The sequence below is a fragment of the Urtica dioica genome, chromosome 4 (genome assembly GCF_054948205.1).
Source record: "Urtica dioica subsp. dioica isolate 48M chromosome 4, U.dioica_male_clone48M_v1_H2, whole genome shotgun sequence".
Lineage (NCBI taxonomy): Eukaryota > Viridiplantae > Streptophyta > Magnoliopsida > Rosales > Urticaceae > Urtica > Urtica dioica.
Window position 1 is genome coordinate 11,003,460 of NC_142759.1, and position 27,127 is coordinate 11,030,586.

The 27,127-nt window shown below is 37.3% G+C and overlaps 4 protein-coding genes across 5 annotated transcripts; 3 read left to right on the top strand and 1 right to left on the bottom strand.

The window, feature by feature from the left end:
- The first annotated feature begins 15,366 nt into the window (after positions 1 to 15,366).
- On the top strand, positions 15,367 to 17,424 carry PYL7 (PYR1-like 7). The gene is made up of 3 exons (XM_089612294.1): positions 15,367 to 15,647; positions 16,096 to 16,311; positions 16,662 to 17,424. Exons 1-3 carry the CDS (start codon positions 15,522 to 15,524, stop codon positions 16,875 to 16,877), a joined length of 558 nt encoding a protein of 185 aa, XP_089468420.1. The 5' UTR covers positions 15,367 to 15,521; the 3' UTR covers positions 16,878 to 17,424.
- A 1,308-nt stretch (positions 17,425 to 18,732) lies between these two features.
- Positions 18,733 to 20,912, bottom strand: WTF1 (Ubiquitin carboxyl-terminal hydrolase family protein). The gene has a single exon (XM_089613164.1). The coding sequence runs from the start codon at positions 20,697 to 20,699 to the stop codon at positions 19,161 to 19,163; it is 1,539 nt and encodes a 512-aa protein (XP_089469290.1). The 5' UTR covers positions 20,700 to 20,912; the 3' UTR covers positions 18,733 to 19,160.
- Positions 20,913 to 20,992: 80 nt separating this feature from the next.
- Positions 20,993 to 24,304, top strand: LOC149400369 (Glycosyl hydrolase superfamily protein). 2 transcript variants are annotated; one of them, XR_016296463.1, is made up of 9 exons: positions 20,993 to 21,359; positions 21,512 to 21,585; positions 21,785 to 21,865; positions 21,951 to 22,035; positions 22,172 to 22,269; positions 22,539 to 22,626; positions 22,704 to 23,058; positions 23,224 to 23,771; positions 24,094 to 24,304. XR_016296463.1 is itself a non-coding variant. In XM_089611470.1 (8 exons), exons 1-8 carry the CDS (start codon positions 21,084 to 21,086, stop codon positions 23,475 to 23,477), a joined length of 1,311 nt encoding a protein of 436 aa, XP_089467596.1. In that variant the 5' UTR covers positions 20,993 to 21,083; the 3' UTR covers positions 23,478 to 23,797. The 2 variants fall into 2 exon arrangements, 1 of the variants encoding a protein (XP_089467596.1); XM_089611470.1 differs by lacking the exon at positions 24,094 to 24,304 and having other exon boundaries at positions 23,224 to 23,797.
- On the top strand, positions 24,261 to 26,672 carry TROL (thylakoid rhodanese-like protein). Its single transcript, XM_089611471.1, has 8 exons — positions 24,261 to 25,035; positions 25,126 to 25,228; positions 25,317 to 25,394; positions 25,467 to 25,541; positions 25,636 to 25,710; positions 25,812 to 25,892; positions 25,953 to 26,171; positions 26,286 to 26,672. Exons 1-8 carry the CDS (start codon positions 24,428 to 24,430, stop codon positions 26,331 to 26,333), a joined length of 1,287 nt encoding a protein of 428 aa, XP_089467597.1. The 5' UTR covers positions 24,261 to 24,427; the 3' UTR covers positions 26,334 to 26,672.
- Positions 26,673 to 27,127: the final 455 nt, after the last annotated feature.

Here is a 27,127-nt window from a genome sequence, read left to right on the forward strand (position 1 = left end):
CATTTTTTTATTTAAAAATAAAATTATAAATAGTAAATAAAGTTAAACTAGAACCTAAAACAATTAAAAAAAACTCAAAAAAATGTAGAACATAAAGAAAAACTAACAAATGACTATTTACAAATTAAAAATTTGATATTTTTTAGCTGTTAAAACTGTAAACACATTATTTTTTGCGATAAAGTACAAAAAATGACTACAAAAAAAAACTACCACTTAATTATTTTAGTTCATGGAATTTTTTACTTATTTATTTAAAAGACACATTTAACTATTTAACTAAAGAAAAAGACACCTTTAAACAAAAGAACGCGAGTTGTATGAGCGTTCAAATTGTTGAAACAAAACGCGTTAGTACTAGTACTTGTATAAGAGTTGATGCACAATTTATTTATTGTATCTTCGAGTAGATTATAGAAATATAAATAATTAGTAGTTTTTTTTTTCTTTAATTCAAGATAGAATATTGTTAATGATGAAAAACGAATCAACAAGCTCACGCAGTTTGGTGGTCTATGACTCTTGCCGAGGACAGATAGGGCCACTACAAGAAGATTATGCCCTTCCTTTATTTTATTATCATTTTTGTCCTTTGGATTGATGTTCCAACTCTAATAGTGCCGCTGACGACCCATATTAAAGAAGGCCGCGGACTTTATTTTCAGTCTCGGTCCACTAGCCTCCAAGGCTCAGCCAAGCCCTTCAAGCTTCTCAAGCCCTTGTAAATACGTCATCAACATAATGTTGATGTAAATTCTCTCAACTTGGAGAAAATGTGACTCTCTCTCGTTATAAATACTTCCTTTCCCTAACCTTAGATACGAGATGAGACCCCCACCTCACATATAGTAAATGACTAATGTTGATCGCTGAAGAGCGCATAAGGAGAAATCTATTTGGCCGCTTAGTTTACTTTTCTCTATTTTTTCAGGTGATACGGAGTCGAAATCCCTTCCAACGATGCAAAGACGACAAATTAGGAGATTCTACTACCATTCGATCCACGTGTAGTCATAGAATTCGACTCTAGATAAAATCACGTGAGTTTGAAGTGATCTTTTATCAGTATTAATCAGTAGTAATACTAAGATGCCACTTGGCACGACCATTTAATATTCTTATTTTTATTTTTTAGGAAGATTACTTTATATGTTTAAACTTCATAATTTGTGCAAGAAATACCTTACTGTTTATTTACAGAACAAATACATTATTTAGAGCAAAATATTCATATGATTATATGTTTATAAAGATTACTATACTCTTGTCTTGTGTATGCGTGTCGTACTTAATAGTTTCACCACTGTGATGATATGGATATTTTTAAGGGATTATTCCTAAATTATCACACCTTCAATACTTTTGGATCAAAATGTAATATGTCAAAATTAATCTAAAAGTATAACTCCATGTTTTGTATAATTATCTTTGTAACCTCTCTCTCTCTCTCTCTCTCTCTCTCTCTCCTCTTTTTCTCTTCTTCTCCCCACGTAAAGGCGAAGAACTCACGTTTTCAAATCTCTTTTCTCATTTTCCTTTTTCTTTCGTTCATTTCCGTTCTTTCATTTTTTGTTTTTGTTTTTTATAGTTGTTTTCATTTTGAAGTTCGATCGCAACATGTGTTTACTTGTTTTCATTTAGTTCTTATTATTTTTTAACTATGAGGTTTGCGACGTTAAAGAAATGCATTTGAGGTGTTTTCCTAATTTTTTATGCAATATGAAAAAATTTGTCGTTAGAAAATTTGGGAATTCGTTTGAAGATTTATTGATATATTTGTCAATTTATTGACATGTATCTCAATAAATTTTCAAAGATTCTGGGAATTTCTTTGAAGATTTATTGACATCTTTGCTAATAAATCTTGAAAGAAATTTCCAGAATCTTCTAAAAAAGTTCCAGAATTTGGGTTTTTTCAAGAGCTCACGTTTTCGAATTTATTGATATTGACGTCAACAAGTAATTCACTTTATTGGCATTAATATCAATAAATCTTCAAAGAATGAAATCTTCAAAGAAATTCCCAGAATCTTATTTTTGTTTTCTTTTTCAAAATCTGGGTTTTTCAAGAACTCACGTTTCCAAATTTATTGATATTGATGTCAATAAATTTTGTAGTTTATTAACATTAATATCAATAAATCTTCAAAGAATCTGTGACTCGTGAGGGTTGGTAAACCCGATCTTTGTCATGGTTGTGGTGGAGAACAAATCAGCAAATTTATGATCTGTAGTTCTTATCCAATATATTCTATAAATTATTATTGGACTGAATTCTTGCTTCCACCAAACTTGATCTCGAATGTAGAGCAAGTTCCCGCTGCTAGAACAAGCAAAACGTCGTCGTCTTTGCTGCCAGAGAATCGACTGTAAATCTCGTCATTCTCCTCACCAACGCCGAAGAAATCGAATTGGAAGGCCTTGCCAATCTTGATGTTGCTCTCGCCGTCAATTCTCGCCTTCAAATTTGTTATGCCCAGGGGTTATGTCGCCGTCGAGTCTTCGTCGTGGTTGTGGCTCAAAGTTCGGTCTTCTCTGTCAATAAATTGGAAGAGCACGAATCTACTCACCGATGCTGACAGAATCGAATCGGAAGGCTTTGCCAATCTCGATGTGCGATCGTCGTCGATTCTCGCCTCCAAATTCTTTCTGCCCAGGGGTTATGTCGCCGTCAAGTCTTCGTCGTGGTTATGGCTCAAGGCTCGGTCTTTTCGGCAATTGATTTGAAAACGTGAGTTCTTCGCCTGGACGCGGGGAGAAGAAGAGGAAAAGAGGAGAAAGATCAAAAGAGAATATTAAAGTTATAAAGGTAATTGTATAAAACGTAGAGTCATATTTTTGGATGAGTTTTGATATATTTAATTTTGATTAAAAAGTATTGAGGTGATCATAGTTTAAGAATAATCCATATTTTTAAAGAGATAAAAATGGTATTTTATTAGGTATAAATGCTAATACTATGCATGAGTCCATTATATAAGACTGGCCAAATCACCATCCTAGAAAAGGAGTATATTCGTTTTTCCATAACGAAAAGATCTGTTAAAAAGTGCACTTCTTTTCAGCTTATCTCTCTAACTATACATTACTTCAAAAGCCAACCCATTTATTATAAGAAGAAAAAGAAATGAACATAATCCAATTGCAAGAATGTTACCCAATGAAGCATTGCTAAATGGCAAGAAAATAGCAAAAGACACAACAAATCGATTCCTTTGAAAAAAAAAAGTTTGTTTGGTTTTGCCCAATTGAATCGCACCATGTGGTTCATGAGAACGTCTCTTTTTTATTATCCCATACTTGTCACATGAGCCACTTCAAATATTTGATGGGACTTTTTTTTTTTTTTTTTTTTTTTTATATATATATATTAAGGACAAGACAAAAGCATCAAAAATATCAAAAGTGGCTTTAAATATTTGTTCCCAAATTGATTGGTGAGGAACAACCGATACAGGCCTATGCCAAAAAATAAAAAGGTGCTAATGTTTTTTATTATTTTTTTTATTTTTAAGAAAGTAATGTTCTTTATAATTCGTGAAAAGTGTTTTAACATAATGCGTCCATTTGATGCATGGGAGCATAATTATTGTTTCTAGTGTTAATGCGTTTTTTTACATTAACGAAACAAGTGTCGGAGTGCGAGCTTGCAATGTGTATCTATCTTGAATTACAGGCGTCGAATCTCGTATCGATCTGAATAGATTGTAACGGGTTAGAGATATCTCGTGGTGTTACGACAGTGGTGAAGCCCTTCGGGAACTCGGTATGGATGAGTGTAGTTCGCCATAATCTTTCTTTTCTTTAGCGAAAAAAAAATATACAAAAGTGTTATATAATGAATATTTCTCTTACTAAGTGAAGAACATGATAATTAAATTTCTCAAGATCTTAGACCCTATTTTAGAGGGAATGTAATGTGGTATAATTTCAGCATTTTTTTTTAATCAAAAGTCGCAGACTTTCATTATTTGGGCATGTCAGCATAAAAACAGGGTACATCCAAGGAGGAGCATCATTGTGCCACAGTACATCATCAACAAATATAAGAGAGTATTTTGCAAGCTTATGAGCTGGTATATTACAGTTACGAGATAAGAAGGAAAAGTGAGTCTCCTCGAAACTGCCCCGTAAATGTTTTATCTCTTCCACCAGTACGCCGAGCTCCGTCGTCGGGGATTGCGACTGAGCTATCATAGTGATAACTCGTTCGCAATCAGATTGTATTTCTACTTTGCGCACCTGGAGGGTTGCCGCTGTTTGTAACCCTTTGATAATGGCTCTCGCTTTCGCCTCCGGTGGATTAAGCCTCTGTTTCACCGCTGATATCCCAGCAACGATAAGGCGCCCATTATAGTCTCCGACCACAAAGCCAGCCCCTGTTTTCCTCTCCACGCCATGGACTGCGGCATCAACTGTTATAGCTACTACGTCTTAGACCAGTGGGCGCCAAGCGTCATGTCTATGCTTCGCGCGGTCTTCAGCCTTGTCTTTCTTCACCATAGAGAGGAACTCACTGATGTAGTTCCCTGTCCATTACACCACCACGGTAGCCGGGCGTTGTCTTCCTTGCATTACCCATTCATTGCTCACGTTCCAGCTCTGCCAAGCTATTGTAAGTATCCACTCCACAACATTTCGCTTTCCGCCGCAGCCAATCTCGCTAGTCCGCCTACCAGGTCCATAGCCTCCGCTGGTACAAGATTATTGGTCACTGCAGCAGCCTTCCAAAGCTTTTTGGCTTCGCGACATCCCCAAATGGTATGGTAGCACGACTCCGGTTCTTGCCCACATCTCCCACATACACCTGTATTCATAACTTGTCGGGCCCGAAGATTAATGTTCGTAGGTAGCCAGTGGTTACAAAGCTTCCAAATGAACATCTTTATCTTTGGCAGAAGTCTAGTCCTCCAAAGGAATCGTCACCATAAGTCGCTGGTATTGGCGTCGGACCCACTTGGCTCTTTCCTCCAGTCCCTCGTCAATTGGTAGCCACTCTTCACGCTATACTCTACATTAGTAAAGAAGTGTCACATGAGCCAATCCTCCGTTGGGATATTATAGCACGGGATCGAGAGAATTTGTTCAGCGTCTTCTGGGCTGAACATGGCCATGATCAGCTCATCATTCCAGCTCCCTGTGTGGCATTTCAGCGTCTTCCGGGCTTGGGATCCACATGTCATGTAGAACATCCACCTGTTTACCATCTTCGATTCGCCATCTTGATCCTTTCTCGATAAGCTTCCTGCCCCACAAGATTCCTTTCCAATTTTGGGAACAACTTGCACCTTTGTTAGCATCTAGGAAATGAGAATTAGGAAAGTAACTCACCTTGAAGACTTGATTCACCAGGCTGTCCGGATGATATCTCAAGCTTTTTTGGCTAGGAAAGCTTGGTTAAAGTCTTCAAGATGTCGAAACCCGAGCCTTCCTCTAGTCTTGTGGTTGCACAACATTTTCCATTTTGCCTAATGGGTTGAAACTTTTCTCTTTCGTGCTCCCCTACCAAAAAGCATTCATCATCTTGTGGATTTTGTTAATCAAGCCCTTAGGAAGCCGGAAGCAGCTTATACATGGCTTGAGATGGCTTGTACGATCACTTTCAAGAGAACCTCCTTCCCGACCTGCGAGAATAAACCACTTTTCCAGTTTTTTATTTTGCTCTACACCTTATCAAGTACAAATGTGAACAGCTCCGTCCGACGCCGGCTGGAAAAAGTAGGGAGCCCAAGATAGTGGTCAAGGTTCTCGGTCCGTCTCACCCCCAAGGTTCTCGCAAGTTCCAGTTGCGTCTCTTCCTCAATTTTTAGACCAAAAGTGATACCAGACTTGTCATAGTTCACTTTTTGTCCCGAGGCTTTCTTGTACACTGAGAGGCATTCCTGTTAGGAATAATATTGCCCACTTGAAGATAATGAATAAATGATTATTAAATTCGATAATAAGATTACTTTATTAGCATTATATGATTAGTGGGTTGAGTTCTAAACAATTAGAATCAATAACAACTATCTTCCATAGCCTCCGTATTAAACCGAGTCACGTGCTGAGCACCTGAGTTCGGGCGGTGAACTAAAACGAGGTCGATGACTGATATACGCCTGGAAAGCTATATCTAAAGTCATATATGTGGAACACATAGGTGAAGGTTGATCACTATGTGGGAGCATTCTACACTTGTGGTAAGTGTACGACTTGGACAGGTCTTGGTGTAGATGTGTCGTTTAAGGACCGTTACGACACACTAACCGAAGTCACTATGATGATCACAGTGAGACTTGATCTAAATCCTGAAGTGATCATGGACACTGGGTTATGTTACTGAGCTCTTTGACTCATTCGCTAAAAGGCTATTCATGCTAATCACAGCTTATGTCTTGGGAGTTTTCTCAGAGCATAATTCGAGTGGGAAATGATTTACAGATACGGTATCCAGCCTTCCTGAAAGAAGGTTAATGTTCTCTCACCTAAGGGTTGATTCCAGAACCGATAGATTGCTAGCACTTTCGAAGTAAGTAACGTTCGAAAGAATCTTTCGCTGGGGAAGCAACAATGCTTAGGGCTGATATGTATCAAGAGAAGTATAACGGAAAAATTGACTTCACTTGACACGGGTTGAACCTGGAGGATCTTGATCACGAACTGACTATATCAGTGGACACTCGTCCCGATGAGTAAATATAATTATAGTATAAAGGAGAGTTCAGTCTTGGCTTACAAAGTGGAGTATTTGACCAAGATTAGACGAATCGATGGAAAAAGAGAAAGGACTATTTCGTCTTTTTCATCGGATTTGTTAAGCTTCTATTACTAGGTCCATAGTCCCCGATTCGGCTCTGATAAAGACGGATAAGAACTTTCGTATAATAATGTTTATCATTATTAATCTCACTTGCTGTAATTGTGATTGACATCATTAATTCTGGAAAACGGGTATTCGCAGAATTAAATAAATATTTATGGTAGAATTGTTTGATCAAGTAAATAAAAAATTAGTAATTATTTGTTTATTGTTGGACCAAGTAAATAAATAATTAATTGGGATTTAAGCAATTGGGCCTTGCACAAAATATGAAAATAGGATTTAAGGTTTTGGCACTAGGGTGTTGCGCAAATCCCCTTGGCCGTGTGCCATCAAATCCGAATTTCATGATATTGGTATTTACCAATATTTTCTCTTTAGTTGTTTAAATAAATGAGAGAGAATAATATAAGATATTGTCATATATTTTTTCCTTATTTAATGGAAAGTATTTAGGAGAATATATGTGAATATATTTAAAGGGAAATAATATATTCTCATTTATTATCTCACTAAATAAAATATTCTCTATTTAAATAGAGAATAATATCCCATAGACATTGATCTGATGGATGAGAGAAAAAGTAAGATTCACTTGTTGAGATCCAATGACCTAGATTTAATCCACTAGTGTGAACACAATAAAAGAAAATAAAATATTCTGGAAGATTCCATGAATATCTCCTTTTACTACTATAAATAGGGGTTCAGGAGAAAGCAAAAATAAGCAATTTTTGAGAAAAATTTCGTGCACCCTAGCCTACCTTGGCCGTGCACTTCTGCCTCTCCCTCCCCTCGAAAATTCGTTTCCATTTTTAGTAAAATAAGAGCGAGATCTCGAAACACCTAGTTTCGTGATCTAGTGAGATAAAGACTGTGTCCACTCATCTTTCTTATTCGTCTCGGAGATTACGTTTCGGAAGACTAATGTGTCATCCTTGAGTCCTTCATCAAGACTACGCAAGGAGTACGCGATTGGTTTAGGAGCGTTCTGTAGCTGAACCGAAAATCAATGTAAGTACTCGTTTTGTTTTGCTCAAATCGGTTGCTTGATAAATATGCTATCGTGAATTAAATTAATTAAATCGGAGTCGTTTGTGATCCTTGAGCTCAACCTTGAGAGTAGGGGTGAAATCGGTTCGGTTCGGTTCGGTTTTGGACCAATTTGAAAACCGAAATCGAATTTTCGGTTTTGAAAATTTTGGACCAATGACCGAACCGAATTGGTCAAAAACCGAAAATCGGTTAACCGAAAATTCGGTTAACCGGTTTTGTAAAACCGATAACCGATTTTATAACCGTTTTAAAACTGGTTAACCAGTTTTAAAGATGTTATAATTATCCAAATCGGTTATCCGGTTCAAATCGGTTAACCGATTAAAATCGGTTATCCGGTTTAAAACTAGTTATCCGGTTTCAAAACTGGATAAAAAAAAAATCGGTTAAATAACCGATAACCGAATTTTTGGATTTTCAAAACCGATAACCGAACCGATTCTTAAATTCGGTTTCGGTTAACCGAACCGAATTTTCGGTTTGATGACGTGGCACCGAATTTCGGTTCCGGATCGGTTCGATTATCGGTTTAACCAATTTTCGGTCAATTTTTGTACACCCCTACTTGAGAGTCGTTTTGTGGCTCAGCTCTCAGAGCGCCTCAGCCCTTTGAGCCGTTTCATGGCTCGACCCTCAGAGCCGTTGTGTGGCTCACTTCAGAGCCGTTTTGTGGCTCAGTCTTAAGAGCTGTTTTGGGCTCAGCCTTAAGAGTCGCTTTGGGCTTAGTTTTCAGAGTCGTTTTTGTGATTCAACCCTCAGAGCCGTTTTGGGCTTAACCTTCAGAGCCGTTTGGAGCTCAACTTTCAGAACCGTTTACTTGTCGTTTTTTTTATTAGGAATATCGTTTTTCATTTGTAAAAAATAACGACATAACACCTAATAAAGAAAACTTGTACAAACAATTTTATTATGGCTACCAAACAAGATATGATTAAAAAAATGAATATTAATTATACTAGCCGTTTTAAACTTCAAATCACGCATATTACTTTAAAATTTTAAACAGAAGATCTGTATCTATAATAATGCTCGTTAAATAATACTCCTTGATAGGGATTGGATCCATAATCTTTTGTTTTTTCCATTAAGTGGTGGGAGAATAGTGAATATAGCCTAATTTATTAAAATAAAGTAGATAAAGAAATTTGTGGAAAGTAATCAATCCATTTGATATATTAATTAAAAAAATCATTGATATAATTATTTAATACCCCCATTCTAGATAAAGTCAGAAAAAGTAGGGGTGTTCATAAGAACCGACAAACCAAACAACCCGATCACCCAAACCAAACCGTACTCTTTTCTAACCCGCTCCATTACAACCCGAAATTTTTTGGGTTGAAACCAACCCAACCCGCAAGTGTTTCGGGTTGGTTTGGTTTTTGATCGCATGAGATTGGGTTGAACCAAACCAACCCGATCCCGTTAACATAAAAAAAAAAAATTCTCTAAAAAAATGAAAAATATTATCAAGGTAAAAAAAAAATACACCATATGCTTTATGGTTTTAAAATAAGAATATAAATGAATTTTTAAATTAATTAATTATTTTATTGGTGTATCTTTATGCTCACGACAGTTGACAAATAGATAATATATGTAGACTCAATATGATCATAAAGACTTATTTATATTAATTTCAACAACTCATTTTTTTTTATTACTTTACAGATTTTTCATGACGTCTAGATTTTTATGGAGTGTTAAATTTGAGATGAGACATAATTTATTTGCATGGTTTTTTTTTTTTTTTTTATGAATTTGATTCAACGATTCTATTTTGTACCTTTGTTGTGACAAATTAACCCGAACAACCCGACTTAAACCACCCCAAATTAATCGAACCAAACCAACCCGATTAATATCGGTTCGGGTTGGTTTAGTTTCAGTACCATAAATAGTTTGGGTTGGGTTATAAAAATGACAAACCGAAGATTTCGGGTTGGGTTCATGAAATGCACAAACCCGAATAACCCAACCCGATGTATATGCCTAAGAAAAAGGGCTCTTTATTTATTTTTCATTCAAATATACACTATACACTAATATACATTAATACACCACCAATTATATTTTAAAACACAAATTACAACAAATAATATATAAACTTTAGTATAAATTTTTTATATTTCGTACAGATTAAACCATTACTCTTACACGCGAGTGCACCTGAAAAGAAGATTATTTTCTTGTTAAAAGAGGACATGACATCCACCAATAAGAAGGGGTAAATTAAAGCCTTAGTCAAACTTAAGGATGCAATTTCTCTTGGGTGATCTTAGAGTATTTTGAGTTTCTTTTAATTTCGCTATTTGAATCAGTCATAACTTAAAATATTAATTTTGTGATAACTAATTTGGTCTATTGGTAATCTCACACATATCTCGACTAGAAATCCTGAATTCGAACTCTTGAATTGCAGAAATACATGCCTTTTACAAGAAGATGATTATCTTCTTTCAACTTAATACCCTTGTACTAAATTATATATTTTTTGCCAATAATATCACATCTGCGCTTACAATGCTATAATATATCATGTAATCTTGGTGCCACTTCTAAAAAAAAAAACATAAACATTAATTTCATTATAAAATTCTAGTATTTTTTTTTGCAGGTTTTATAATGAGGAGAGCTAGTAAAATTCTAAACCATTTCTTTCTCGCACCTGTTCATCCATTTTTTTAAATATTTTTTTAATGTATTAAGAATCAAACTCAAATTACTTTACACTTTTAAAAGACCAACTTAAAAGGAGATTAAATACGACTAGTTGTTTGTTTATACGATTTGTCCTTATTATTATTATTTATCCAAAGAAAATGACATTGGTACATCGAACATGTCACAAAAAGTCGGAATCTCCCAGAGCACTCGCCTTCTGAAAGACATATTGCTTCATAGTTTACCACCTTTCGAACCTCGAGGTCGAGGCAAGTCTCATCTTCTACCTTTATTTTCTCATTGGTGGACCTAACTCAAATAACCTGCCAAAATTCACACAGCTTAAATTTGCACATAATTGGATTGAAATAAATTTGGTCTCACTTTATTTGTACGCCTTGCAACATATTCCAAAGGGAAATACCTTCATTTCGTTTGTAGATCCAACGCCATCAATGTATATTTATATACAATTTGGACGAGTTGACGACTTTCATATTCATATAGTGCCAATATTCAACGTTCGCAAAGATTTAGGGTTACCCAAATTTAGGGTCACTTAGTATAGTCTTATTGGTCATTGATTTGATTGATAATTTGATATTTTGGATGTTGGTGCGTTATGTTTAATGAATGCATAAGTTGGCTAAAATCAAGCTAACTAAATTGAAATATATATATATATATATATATATATATATATATTTATATATATATATATATTTTTTTTTACTTTTTTATACAACAAAATATCCGGTAAAAATAATGAGATTCCCAAAAGTCCACAAAATATAAAGAGGAACGATCGATCCATAAGTTAGATTAGTCAAATAAGAAAGAGAAAAATAACCACGAGTTAATAAAAATAATCTTTCAAAGTCTAATGATTCGATTGTTGAGACTAAAAAATGGATCGAGAACACATATTCGACGGTTACCGCTAAAAAAGAACTCATAATTGTGGGTCTAATTAACCCATAAACTCAATAAAATGTCAATTGCTAAGGCAAACTCAAAGAAGCAAAAACAATCATTGTCAAGCATAATTTAAAGGGTCCATTAGCTAAATAACCACATTTACGACATTGTAAAATAGCCAACGTTTCGTAAATCTTAGGTAAATAGCCACTTTAATACATTTACAGACGTAAATTTTAAGTAAATAATCACACTTCTATTTACTAGGCCACATCATCTTTATGACTATTTATCTAAGATTTACGAAATGTTGGCTATATAACAATTCCAAAGATTTTAGTTGGCTATTTACCTAATTTGTTGTAATTTAAAACTCATATTAAGACTCTTCCTTATTTCTTTATTTTTAGTCGATTTGCCTGTAATTAGAGACAACCTCACTTAAAATTCTTGTCGTCTTCAATGTATTTTTATTTTGGGTCCATTAGGTATATCGCCATATTTACACTTTCACACCATATAATCAACATTTCGTAAATACTAGGTAATAGTCACTTCAATGTATTTACACGCATAAATTGACGTAAATACTCCAATATTTTATTTGAATAAAAAGTGCAAATAAAGAATTTCACGTCATGTTTGTGGTCATTTATCTAGTATCTACGAAAAAGTGGTTATATAGTAATGTAAAAGTGTAAATATAACTAGTTATCTAATTAGGTGTTTTATTTTTTAAAACGAATTCATTGTGTATCGATTATATTAATATTTTATATGTCCACATTGCTAAAATAATATTTTACGGGGTTGTGATAATTAGTTATTGAACATGTACGTATGTTAAAAATGTTTAGAGATTAAAAGTTAGAACTACCCTAGACATATACGTTATGTCAAACCTATTTGTGCTTATTTGTAGACAAGAACTAGTGTTAGAGGTCATTCATCTAGAAGGGTAGCAAAAAAATAACTAAAACGGAGTTTGGTTTGATATTCTTATAAAGTTGAAATATTCTTTTGAAATTACATATCTTTTATATTTTCAGTGGTTGGTAAATGATAACTTAAAAAAATAAGTGTAGGGTAAGCTTGGAGACCAATAAATGTCATAAAAAAGTCATCCTTTTCACACTGTGTGAATCAATTGATAAGCTTAGTCAAGTCCAACAACTTACTCTAATCAATAAAAATAACTCAAGAAAAGGAAGATCAACATATTAGATAAGGAAGGTGGCGGTGACACAAAAAAAATCTAGTGGTTTACAAGAGAAACAAATGATAAGTGGTGTAATGTCATTGTAAAATGTCAATGATTCTAAGACTCTGGCATAGATTTTTCTTTGTCCCTAAGTACGTAAAAGTTCATTAAAACTCTTAACTCTCTGACTCCAGAAGCAACCAAGATGATCCATGCGAAAAATAACAGAACAAAAATCTTCATCAGAGAAAGAGTGAAAGAGAGAGAAATTCAAAAGGACCAAATCCGGATAGAGCTTTTCTGAAGGCTCGGACTGGACCGAGCTTAAGGTCTATGTCCAAGCCTAATTCATGTCCTTCAACAAGCACGGTTCGCCCCGACCGTTTTCCGAAAACATATTAGATAAGGAAGGTGACGGTGACACAAAAAAATCTAGTGATTTACAAGAGAAACAAATGATAAGTGGTGTAATGTCATTGTAAAATGTCAATGATTCTAAGACTCTGGCATAGATTTTTCTTTGTCCCTAAGTACGTTAAAGTTCATTAAAACTCTAACTCTCTGACTCCAGAAGCAACCAAGATGATCCATGTGAAAAATAACAAAACAAAAATCTTCATCAGAGAGAGAGAGAGAGAGTTGAAGAGAGAGAATTTCAAAAGGACCAAATTCGAATAGAGCTTTTCTGAAGGTTCGGACTGGACCGAGCTTAAGGTCTATATCCAAGCCCAATTTATGTCCTTCAACAAGCACGGTTCGCCCGATCGTTTTCCGAAAAATGACCGGATCGACTCAAAACCTCTAAAAAAAAGGCTAAATCGGTTAACTTACCGACGACTTGATCCAATCGACAATACTATATATGTTTATTAGTATATTCTCTCCCTCTTAAATGGGCAGTGTGGTCGTTTCAAAAAAAAAAAAAAAAATGGGCAGTGTGGTTTTGGATGGTCTTCCATAAGTTGCATAAACGTGTATTTGTATTTTCATAAAAAGAAAAAGAATAAAGGTGTATTTGTTATGCACCACTTGACAGGAGACTATTTGCCAAGTAGGGAGACACATTTCTATCATGTTACCGATTAATAATTATGTTTTCCTATTAAATCATCAGAAATAATTTAATGATATTAAATCACACTTTAAAGTCCTATTAGTTTTTAATTGTTTAATACTATTAATATTGTATCATGTGCTACTGAAATCGTGAAAATATGCTGACTTTTTGGCTAACATCTATTATATTTTAATTTGAAACAAAGAAAAATTATACATATATATATTCGTATTTAAGTGAAATGTCTAGTTTAACATTTGATTTTAAAAAATATTGAGTTTATACTTTCTCTTTAATTAAAATGATGAAATTATATCATAAAATAGATAACGGTGTTACAAATCATTCTTTTATTGACGTTTCATTAATGTTGACTCTGATATTTATATGTAAATCCCATTTTATATTTATTCATCGCGCTTTATAGTCTCATATGTATTTATTTTATTTAAAAATAAAAATAAAAACAACCCCCAATCTCTAATTTTGAAATCGAATTAAATCAAAACAGACTAATAAAATTCATATATCTCAAACTGCGAATTTGATTCGTGGATTTCACCCTTAATCAGTGATTTTAATGATTTTTATCTTTTCATCTGTTTTTGTTCTCCACAATATATTAAATTTCAGAGATCGTTGTTGTTTTTTTTACAACAAATTATATATAGGACTATAATGAGCGAATGAATAAGGGTAAAATGAGGTTCATATATAAATATTAAAGTCAACATTAATGAAAAATTAATATGAAGAATATTTGTGACACAATTATCTATTTTAGAGTATAATTTCGTTATTTTAATTAAATAAAAATACATACTCGATATTTTTGAAAATTAAAGATTAAACTCGATATTTTACCTTGTATATATGCGTTATTTTTTCTTTTTAATTAATCTAACCTGTAACAATTATAAAAAAACAAAGTTCAATGGATATCCTCTTAAAATTCTATTTTTTTTATTCTTAAAAAAAAAAAAAAAAAGTCCACTTACAAACAACTCAGTGCTGCGTAGAGGTGGTGGGCCACTCAGGCTCATGGCATATCCACTAACCTGAAGGAAAATAAAAAGGATGAACTGAGACAGTGACAGAATATTTTGTAACCTGCCTGTAAACTTATACAACCCAACTAAATTAAATAAAGAACAAGATAAGGTAGTTTCTAGATTTCAATTTATTTTATTAACACAAATAAAATACATAGGTCCCGGGCTTTTAACGCGCAATACAGTATTAAAATATTATTTTCAATTAAGAAATGAAAAATGTCGGTGTGATTTATGGATTTGTCAAGCCTGCCAAGCTACGCTAAAGATTACTTGAGATTTTTATTTCTTTATTTATTAAACAAATAGGCAGCAATAGCGGCATAAATTTTTATATCTAATTTTTTTTGTGACAAAAATATATTATGTTATATTTTAGTTGTTAGCCAAAAATTGGAGTAAAGAGAAAAATAATAGTAAAGTTAACCAATTATAGTGAAAAAAACATTTTGTAGACAAATTACACATTTTTACAAAGGTTTTATTTATATATTTGTTTTTTTTAAACTACGACCAATAATAACTTTTACATAGCTATTTTCTTTCTAGACTTTAAAATATTAGATAATCCGTCCATATGGGTGGGTGGGTGTTCCACACACCATATAAATTATTTAATTCGTATTTTTATATTTTTTATTTTGCGAGAAACGCAAGGCTTTTGTTTTATTTCGCTCTTGCTCTTTCTCTCTCTATCTCTTACGTTCTTGAAGTCTCTCTCTCTGTTTCCGTGATCCTCATATTTTTAGAGAGAAAACTCCTAAGAAGAAAATGAACAGAGACGATTCTTTGGGCACAATGGAGGTTCAGTACATTCGAAGGCACCACAAACACCAGCCCAGAGACAATCAGTGTACTTCTGCTTTGATCAAGCACGTCAAAGCTCCTGTGCAATTGGTACTCTCTCTCTCTCTCCATGTTTACAAATTTTTGGATGTTCGACTTTACTTGTCTCGTACAAGATCTGTAAAACTCGGTTTGGTGTAGATCGAATTTTTGTTTTGTTTTGTTTTTTGTTTTTTTTCATTTCTTCTTGTTTGTCTCTTCAAACAATCTTTCGTTCTTATTGTTAAATAAATACAATTATAGGTTTAGTTAAATTGAACGGCGATTTCTAGGAAGCTGGTAGGATGATCTGAAGTACTGGATTGAGCTTCTATTTCGTTTTGCTTTCTCTTTGTGTTTCTTGAGATGTTGTATTAGTTTTGTGACTGGTAAAAGTGTAGAGGAAGAGCTCTGTCTATAAGCTAATATATATATTTTGGTATTAGGTCTCGTCTTCTGACTTTCTTTCCTTTTCTTTTATTTGACTAGATGGATTATTTATTTATCTTGAATTTGTCAGGTTTGGTCACTGGTAAGAAGATTTGATCAACCCCAGAAGTACAAGCCCTTTATTAGCAGATGCATCATGAAAAGCGACCTTGGAATCGGCAGCGTTAGAGAAGTGAACGTTAAGTCGGGGCTTCCAGCTACTACCAGCACAGAGAGATTGGAGTTTCTTGATGATGAAGAGCACATTCTTGGCATTAGGATTGTTGGAGGTGATCACAGACTAAAGGTACTCATTCTATCTGTGGAATTAATCTTGTGTGGAACCAAAAATTACAATTTACCGACTCAAGTTGAAATATTTGGTTTTTGTTCTTACACGATATAAAAAAAAACGAGTGTATACTTTAATGTATACTCGGCTATTGAAATTCACCCATTGACAGTGAATAGATGGTACTGGGTCTCTCAGTTTGCCAATAGTTTTGATTCAACATGCTATTTCCTTTAAATTGTATGATAAAATTCTATAAACTCGATGTCATTCTTCTGTATATGTTAAAGCTGGGTTAGTCTTTATATGCTGTGTACCGAAAAATCAATCTAACCATGTTTCTCTGCGTGTTCCACGAATTGCAGAACTACTCTTCAATCCTTACTGTCCATCCTGAAGTTATCGATGGAAGACCCGGGACACTCGTCATCGAATCCTTTGTGGTGGATGTACCCGAAGGGAACACCAAGGACGAGACTTGTTACTTTGTCGAGGCCTTGATCAGGTGCAACCTCAAATCTCTCTCCGATGTCTCCGAGAGGATGGCCGTGCAGGACAGAACCGAACCCATCAACCAATAGTGGAGGCACTGAGTTCCCGAAAGAATTGCATCGGGATATCAGGTCCACGGTTAAAGCTTTTTGATCTCTCGGAATGGTGTTGTAGACAATAGGCTAGGATTTTCCCTCCACTTTTCAGGAGTTTTTTATTCGTCCTACGAAGGCCCTTTCGCTTATCTTCTCGTCTGCTTTTGGCGTTGTCTGTCTATCTCATGGTCGGAGGAAAGAAAATTGGCTGCTGAGTTTCTCTTCTGCTGGGTTTGTGAAGGAAAAGTCACGATGAACACTTGCTGTTTCGCTCATGGGTAAAAAAAAAAATTATACATTAGCGGGCGAGGGTGGTACCAACCTTGCTGTAACTTTTGTCTGTAAATAGTGTTGGGATTCTCCGGATTGAGGAGTTTGATCCTGTGGGGTTGAAAAAAAGATTTGGAGGGAAAGAGAAACCGGCACTGCTTTATGGTGTTTGTTTTTGTATATACTGCTACCTTAATAAATCATTGGAATTACATTAACTATGTACTTGTTAGCTGTTTATTTGTGATGTAAAACCACTTTGTTTGCGTTATTATTTCTAACTATCGTCACTTCTATGGGTTTGCTGTGGTGACACGTGACACATCTTTAATGTCTTAGTACCTTACTTTCTCTAGATGTTAGTGAAGGATTGTCTCAACTCTCAACTAGGTTATTTTACTGTGAATTGCCAAAATTTAGTGTTGGAGTTTCAAAGTACTGATATAAGTGCTCCAGATCAACAAATTGCTGCTTTTTTGGGGAAACAATTAAGAATGAACAGAGCCGACTTTGTAAGCTTATTGGGATTAAAACCCAAGAAAGATATCCATATAAGGGCAATTATTGTTCCCCAGCTCGATTCCCCTTGGACCCAACAATTGGGGACATTTCTCAGTCGATGATGCTAGGGCCTCGTGGATTCTATCTGGGACTTATCCAGACTTACATGCCTACGATGAGAACATGGTCGTTTTGACTAGCCTCAAGCTTTGGACAATCTGAAAATTTTGGTCTATGTATTTGTATTTCAACCTGTTCTCATTCTCTCTTTCCACCTTGACAAAGTTTGGAGTTTAGACAAACCGGCACGAAGTAATATCTTCTGCTTCTTCCTTGAAAGAATGATCTTATGTAAATGATTTCAACCATAAATTTTTTTCAAACCATCACCAAAGTCTCAGATGCTCTTACACTTTCTTCTTCATTGAATCAAGTCTCGAGTCCATTTAATCTTGCCCGGACAGGAATAGTTTCAGGAAAAATGATGGTCATTTTGAGTTTATATTATAGGCATTTTGAGATTACTTGGTAAGTGTTCATACGCTAAGAAATGTTACTATGGTCTTTGGTGGTCAACTAGTACAATTTCAGAAAGATTTATGAGAATGATGTGTTACAAAAATCTGCTTGTGTTGGATATTGATTTGCAAGTGTATTTCTTTTGTATATTTTGTAATATTGGCAGATTGTTCTGCATTGTTGGGGAATTGAAACTATTGTTTAGGTTTTTACATGGACACATAATTAAATTGTGTCTTGTTTGATTGTTGGGAGATAATTGAAGTTATGGCTAGGCTTGGAAGTGCCTCACAAGAGCATTCTTGATTAGCCCATTCTGATCTAGAGGGATCATTTCGAGTCAAAACTGTCATGGTGGGAATAGATAAATTTCACGTCCATAATTGGGTGAACATAGGAAGATCTTGATCAGTTATAAGGTCGACATAGTTAGGACTGTCAACGGGCTCGAGTATTGTGCAGACAAATTCAATCTGTTTCGTAGGCAAGGAGGTACAACACAGAGTAGTATTCGAGAGTCTAATTTGAGAGCTCGAGCAAAGGGAACGCATTGAGAGAATTGTAAAGGAACGCGTGCGATCGTAGCTTAGAACTCAAGAAATCTGTTCTCGAGTGATCTTGGTTGCTGATACAACATGCCGTATGTGATTCATTGCACTACTGCGTATCAATTACTTGTTCCTTCCCATAAATATATAAAAGAGAAGAACTAAAAAAACACAATATTATACGCCATTCAGCTACGCTCTACAACATTTTCCCATGCCCACGTGAACAAACAAACACAATATCCGATCGACACAAATAAAATAAAATGGGTACATTCTGTGGTTCTTTAAACCAGCCTAATGATCTTCTAGTTTTTCACAACCGTCACATCTGTATAACTGTTTTGACTATTCCATTCCAATTTCCCTGCACTAAAAAAAAGCTCCCAAGGAACCCAGAACCATCTCCGAGGCAACCTCATTAAAAAAAATAAAGCGTTCACCAACGCTCTCTCGGCTGTCCATCAGGCAACACCGGTTCTAGAACCTTCTCCTCGTCCCGCCCGACATCCCGTTTCCTCGAGTTTCTCACCCCGACACTCACACTATCGTAACCATCTTCGTCGAAATCCGGGGGCATATCATCATCACCATCATCATCATCATCATATTCATCATCATCATCATCATCATCATCAACGTCATCGAAATCTTCCTCGTTCACGAGCCCCTCGACATCGGACCAGTTGTCCCGTCCCTCACCGTCCTCATCCACGTCACCGTCACCGTCCCCGTCACGCCCTTCCTCGACGACCCCGGGCCGGCCCCGCCTCGGGAACCGCGGAACGCTGACGAGCGCCCGGAACTTCTCCTTGACGATGGTGAGCCGGTCCTTGTCGATGAGCTGCGAGTCCCGGTACGCCTCCCTCAGGAAAACCGAGTCGCGATCCCCTTTGAGCGAGACGTAGAACATGTCGGGGTGGCGGATCAGCATCCCCCGGAGCTGCTGCGAGAACCGAAACTCCTCTCGGAAGTGCGTGAGGTGGTCCACGAGCGTCTTCTTCTCGACCGTCAAGCTCAGCATCTCGTGGACCACGGCGCAAGCGTGCTTCTCTTTCTCGGCCGTCCCGGGCCTGAGGGAAGTGAAATCCGAGTACGGAGAAACGTGTGGGATGTCCCTGAAGTAGGCGATCTTCCTCAGCTCGCCCCTCGAGAGCTGAAGCCCCTTCGGGAGCCTCACTCGGTTGAACTTCGCGGGGCGGTCGATGATCGGGTCTCTCTCCCGAGCCTCCCGGGCCGAGCTCTCCTCCGCCGCCAGCTCAGCGGCGGAGACGGCGAGCTCCGGGTCCCAGTGCGTGAGCTCGAGGGCGGGCCCGCGCTGGGTCGTGACGACGCGGAAGTACTGAGGGTAGCGCTGGCAGATGGTGTCGCGGAACTCGTTGGGGAGGCCGAGGTCGGTCTTGAGGTGGGCGATCTTCTCGAGAAGGATCCGATTCTCCATCGACATCATCAGAAGCTTCCGGAGCTTCGCGACGTGGACGTCTTCCATGCCGTTCTTGATCCGGAGCTCCTCGAGGTACAGACTCTCCGCCTCCGGGGTCATCCTGAACTTGAGCGCGAAAACGCCTTCCTCGACCACCTCGAACACCGCCGGGAATTTCCTCAGGACGGCGATGAATCGGCGTCTCTTGTCGAGCCCGAGTTCTCTTCTGAATCTTCCCAGGTACCGGAGGGACATTGTCCGGTCAGGCTGTTCCACCAGGATTTTTCTTATCTTCGTCACCAGCTTCAGCTTCTTGTCTCTCTCGATGACGTTGTCGAATGGGAGCTCTTTCCTTCTCTTCACCACGGCTCTTATCGGGGACTTCGCTCTTCGAGGCTTGTTCCAACCAACGTTCCTGGTTTCTTCGAAAACCAAGGTTTTTCCCAGAAATTGAGACTTTGAGACTTGGGGTTTCGTCGCGGGGTGTTTGGGGATTTGGAGTAGAGGTGTTTTGTACGAGAGAAACAAGGGTTTCGTTGTTGAAAGCAAGTCCATTTTTTTTTTCTTTCTCTTTTCAAGCTCCAAATGAATTGATATTCAGAGACGATGAAAATTAAAGATAAGACGATTTCTCGAAGGCATGAAAAATAATTTTCTCTCACCTTCGTTTGATTTTCGGAAGTAAACGGGTTTGAACTTTGAAGATGAAAGACGGAAGCCTTTTCTTTTTTCCTTCTTCTCTCGGAGATTTCAGGGTTTATCTGAAACTGAAATGATTAAAGTTAAACCCCACCATTAGATATTTATTTTTCTTTTTTGTTTTTCGTTCAAAACGCAGCGTCGTTTTACATTTTGGCTGCGTGAGGAAATGTCGTATCGTAGCTAGGCTTGTCACGTAATCACTTTTCTCTCTGAGACCCGAGACAGACCTCTGGAAAAATGGCGGCGAAGAAGCGCGACCGCCGAGCCTCGCGGAGCTCCGATCGACGAGACGACGGAGCTGAGCCTTCAACCTCGACCGGAAGACTCGGCGCTCGGGACTCTACAAATCGGAGACTCATTACCATATTCGTCATCGTTTTCATCGTATCTACTGCGATCTCGGTGCTCGTGTATAGACTCAAATCCTCTACAGACACGAATAGTACGTACGATTCGTACGTACGGAGAAGAGGACTGGTCAAGGCTGACGCGAATTACCTCGAAATTCTCGCTGTAAGTACGATTTGTTTACTCTTCTTCTTCTTCTTCTTCTTCTTCTGTGTCGCGATATATACAACTGGACGTAGTTAGATCATCAGTTTTCGTTGGAAGTAATGTTGGATGATTATTTTCTTCTACTTTAAAATGTACTTGATTAAATTCAGGAGAACACAAAGGTTTCAGAGAATATGTCTCGCCGGCAATATTCGTATCCCGTGTTAGCCTATATCACTCCATGGTATGCACTGTATTATTCAATATTGAATACATTATGTCAAATTTCTTGGTGATAAATTGCATTTATAGCTTGGCCATCTGAGATAAATACTTAATAGTCCGTCTTGATGCAAGCTCGATCGACCATGTTTTATAAAATTATTTTTGTTTTTTTTTTTTTGAAATCTGAATATTTGAACACACTATTATGTTTATGGTAGGAATTCTAAAGGCTACGAAGCGGCAAAGAGATTCAACTGCAAGTTTACGCATTTATCGCCAGTCTGGTATGATCTTAAAAGGTATACATGAAGTCCGTCCCAAGATTTGTTTCCTCGCTTTCGTCTTTTGTTTCGGTGACACACTTTTCGATCCCTGTTTCGACAGTCAAGGAAGCAACTTGGTTCTGGAAGGGAGACACAATGTTGATAGTGAATGGATATCACAGCTTCGGACAGCTGGCAATGCCAAGGTAACTTGATGTCAGTTAAAAGTTTCGCTCCATTCTAGCTAGTTATAGTTTTAATTTTTTTTTTCCTTTTCTAATCAGCCTAGTCAAGTTTGCAACGATTGACAAAAGGCTAAACTTCCTTATCGGCTTTTGATAGGTGTTGCCTAGAGTAGTTTTGGAAGCGTCTCCAAAAGAGCTACTTACAAAGAAGAAGCAGACAAATAGAGCTATTAAACTCATAGTCGACGAGTGCAAGTAAACCTCCAGTATCTTAGTACATCCATGCTCTTTAATGATTACTTAGATCTAGTTCTAAGTTTAAGCTGATTGTGGGTAAAAGTGGTACGATCCATTGTTATTCCTTTGCTTGGTAGGAATAGTGACACTTGAATGAATTTTTTTGGGGCCAAATGTGGTTGCTTCTTTGAATATTCTTAGTCAAGTTAATTATATTTCATGTTGAAAAAGAAAAAGGAAAAAACATTGAAGATCTGTTTGTTGGTACTGATGGTTTCGGTATTTAGGGAAATCGGTTACGATGGTATTGTGTTAGAATCTTGGTCAAGGTGGGCTGCTTATGGAATCCTTCACGATCCAAAATTGCGGATATTAGTAAGTGTTGATCTGCATTGATACCTTTTTTTCCCCTCATTTCTTTGAAAAACTGACTTTATTTTGTAAGCCTGTAGGCACTGCAGTTTGTAAAACAGCTTGGAAACGCACTGCATTCCGTCAGCGCAGAGAGGAAAGATAAGCGGACTTTAGAATTCATCTATGTTATAGGTCCACCTCACTCGGAGAATCCCCAGGAACATGACTTTGGGCCTGAAGATCTTCTGTATTTGAGGGACTCTGTGGATGGGTTCTCGCTCATGACGTATGACTTCTCGAGCCCACGCAATCCAGGTCCTAATGCGCCACTCAAGTGGATTAGTTCGACGCTGAAAACGCTCCTTAGCGGTACTCACGATGGCGTTCCAAGCCCGTCTCATAAAATATTTCTTGGCATCAATTTCTACGGAAATGATTTCGTTATTTCAGAAGGTATGTTCTGGTTTATGAATCTTGAGAAGAAGAAAGACATGAATTTCTAGTTAATGCGTGACGTAGAGATATGGAGCAAATGATCTCTTATCTGCATGAAGATATTTGATTTCCATTGACTTCTTAGTTCATCGAGAATTCACGAGCAGCTGTTTATTTATTTAGGTGGAGGCGGCGGGGCGATCACAGGTAGCGATTATATGCATTTATTGGAGAAGCACAAACCCATTTTTCAGTGGGAACAACACAGTGGCGAGCATTTTTTCTTCTACACTGATGATAATCATGTCAGGCATGCCGTGTTCTATCCAACGTTGATGTCGATTTTTTTGAGGTTAGAGGAGGCTCGTAAATGGGGTTGTGGCATCTCAGTCTGGGAAATTGGTCAAGGCCTTGATTACTTTTTTGATCTTCTATGAGAAGCTGCTTTTAACGTTAAATTTAAACGTATAATTGTGTTGTAGCTAAATTTTGTTGGAATAGAAAAGCCTGTGGAGTTGTTAATGTGATCTGTAATAAGCCTGTTGAGTTGTTTACTTGCTTTTGAGTTGCAAAATTGACATGGTTACTTACTTTTTCTAATCAACGTTGTTTGTTATCCAATCCCTTTTCTTGATTTTTCACCTGAGAAAAATCTTATCTTCTGTGTAGGGTTATTAAGGCAGGGCGATAATGGCTCCATAAGAACAATACTCTTCCTGTACTATATTTGGGTACATGTACTAGCAGCCTTGATTTATTATTATTTTTTAATTTTTTTTTGGAAAGCTTTGATATTTATACGCCTAGTTACATTTACAATCAAGTCCTTAATTCACTTTTCAATTAGTTTTCCCCGAAGATTTGAATACTGTTAGCCATATAAGATAAGCCTGGTGGTTGACATTTAATTACTGCTAAGCCACTCTAGCAAAGATCAATACTCTATAGCTGTACTACTATAAATTGTATAGGACGTGTACTAGCTAGATGCGGTATTTTTTTTTTTTTTGAAGCGGTATTCAATCTCTAAATACTACCTCAAATCTTTCACAGCCACACAATCTAAAGACAACTTATGAAGTCATTGCCACCGAAGACCTTCCAAATCAGCAACTTATCATCCTCACTTGCCACATGTCGTTCACTCATTAGCCAAGGCTTGCTCATCCCTTTTCTTGTCCACTTCAGAAGTTGTACTCCAAGTTACACAAAGTGAAGCCAAGGTATCTCTCAGACCAATCCATAACAGACAAAAAAAAAACAACCTTCATTGAATTACAAACCAGCCTTGGTTTTTCATTTGGTATTTCATGGAGGATAATTAATCAAGGGTTGAGAGAAAGTGTGTGTGAGAGAGAGAGAGAGCCTTCCACAGAAGAGTTATGCTATGGAGGCCCTCAATGCAGCAGGATTGACACCCATATCAGCGGTTCTCTCAGACAGGAAACAAGAGCCAAGGAAAAACCCATCAACAATCTGTCAAATCCCACAACAAAGAGCCTCAAACACATCCTCCAAGAGAATCCAGGGTGGTCTGGTGGTTCTGTCTTCAGTTCTCAGCACCACCAGCCTCGTCGCCAAGGCCTTGACCTATGAAGAGGCACTACAACAAGCAAGTGGGGTCACATCTTCCTTCTCAGGAGGAGAAGGTGGAATTGACTTCAGTGGGGTCCTAGACAATCCTGTGCTTTTGGCCGGTGGGGTCGCCATTTTGGCTGTCCCATTGGTGGTTTCGCAGCTCTTCAAGAAGCCGAGGCCTTGGGGCGTCGAATCCGCGAGGAGTGCCTACGCTAAGCTCGGTGAGGACTCGAGTGCTGAGTTGGTCGATATCAGGCCGAGCGCCGAATTGAGGAAAGTGGGCAGTCCCAATCTCAAGGGATTGGGCAAGAAACCGGTCGGAATTATCTACAAAGGCGAAGACAAGACCGGCTTCTTGAAGAAGCTCGCTTTGAAGTTCAAGGACCCGGGAAACACCACATTGTTCATCCTTGACAAGTAAGATAATCGAAGAAACGATTGAAACGTAGCTTAACTCGTAACTAGCTGATTTTGTTTTTCCTGATGCGTTTGTGACCGGAAAGCCAGATTTGATGGGAACTCTGAGCTAGTTGCTGAGTTGGTCACTGTGAATGGGTTCAAAGCTGCTTATGGCATTAAGGACGGAGCAGAAGGTCCCCGAGGATGGCTGGTATCTCTGTTTTTTTTTGCGTTAAGTTTCTCTTTTATGTCAATAATGTGTCGTGTGAAGTGCATAACATTGATACATTCTTCCACAGAATAGCAATCTTCCATGGATAGCACCAAGAAAATCGTTGAGCTTGGATCTTGGTGGCTTGGCAGAATCTCTGATAGGAGTACGTATCAATGTGCACATGAATGTCCCATATTGAGATTCTTATGCATGCTTTTGTTGGATCAATTTTCAGGACGGCGCAGATGGATTGTCGGTTGCTCTTGGCTTTGCCGTGGCAACCGGGTTGGGCGCCTTGGTTTTTACAGAGGTCAGCCATTATTTTGTCCTTTCTTTGCTTCGATAGTCTTATACAATCTCATCGTGAAATGTAACAACATTGCTTTCGATACTCGTACCTATAGGTTGAAACATTACTCCAAGTCTTGGGATCAGCTGCAATTGTTCAGGTTGTGACCAAGAACCTGCTTTTTGCCGAGGTAAGCGCTTCGACGGAATATTATTTCGAGAAAAAAAAAAACGCAGCGAAAGTTCAAGTCATATCGAAGTTTATTTTGCACACAATATTTCACCTCGGCAGGATAGGAAGAAAACTCTGAAACAAGTTGACGAGTTCTTGACCGCCAAGATCGCCCCTGCAGAGCTCGTTGACGATGTGAAGGTATAATAAATCCATAAATTGTTTATCTACTATGATTATTAACCTGTATAAAAACAACAGGAGATCGGAAAAGCACTTCTTCCAACAATGACAGGAAAGGCTCTCCCAGCCCCAGCTGAGGCTGCGAGCGAGAGTCCTTCGACTCCTGAACCGAAAATAGAGGAAACGATTCCCGAGCCAAAAGCAGAAGCAATTACAGAGCCTGTGAAAGAAGTAAACTCGGCTCCTCCGACCGAACAGCCAAAACCTCGTCCTACATACTCATCACCATACTACGCAGTAAGTCTGATTCTCATCGAACTATTTCATGTTCCTTTTATTTGTGATGAACAATTGGTAAAAAAAAAAACCCTTTCTTTTATCATTACTTCTGTTTTTCTATGGTTTCATCAGTATCCAGATTTTAAGCCTCCAACATCGCCAAGACCTTCAAAGCCATAGAGAGTGCTCTGATCCCAATGGAATTCTCGGAGCTGTATGAGTTATGTGCAGTTGGTGCTTCGGCTAAAAGAAATTTTCAACCTCACTTTTTTTTTTTTGGTGTGTGGAATAAGAATGTTGTGTTAGGGATAATTCATAACTTGGACTTGTTTTTCTTCTAATGTTTTTGTAGATGATTCATGTTGTAGCTTTTACTTGGTAAACTGTTCTTTCAGTCTTGAAGAAAAGCAAAACAAAGAAAATGTCATTAATTACGATGCATTGCTCTACATATATATATAAACTGTTTTTGTAAACTGTTCTTTCAGGCTCTTCAATCTATGCATGCTTCATGAGTAATTCTTGTTATGTTGGATTGAGTGCTGCAAAGACAACATTTGATGGCAATAAAACCAGATGTTATTTATGAGTGAACAAGGGAAATCTGGTGGCCAAAGTGTGAAGTTTGTTAGTTCAAATAATTGCGATATGCTAAAAAAGTCTAGGACCTTCCATTTTGTTTAGCATTTCAAGTGCTTCTATATATTTGTATCTACTACTTTGCTAGATTCATAATCTGTATTTTTTTAGGTAGATTCTTAATATGTAATTGTTTTGAATGCTAGTAAATTAAGCACATCCAGGGTTTGCAATTCCTGCGAAGGTATCGATAATTATAGTTCGTGCTTGTTGAGTTTACATCATTAAATACTAATCTTGCTTTCCAATCTATTGACATTGTTGAATTAAATCTAGGATGCTTGCTCTCTAGTTTTGTTTTCGGATGTCATAGGTAGTTATCGGTGCAACATCAT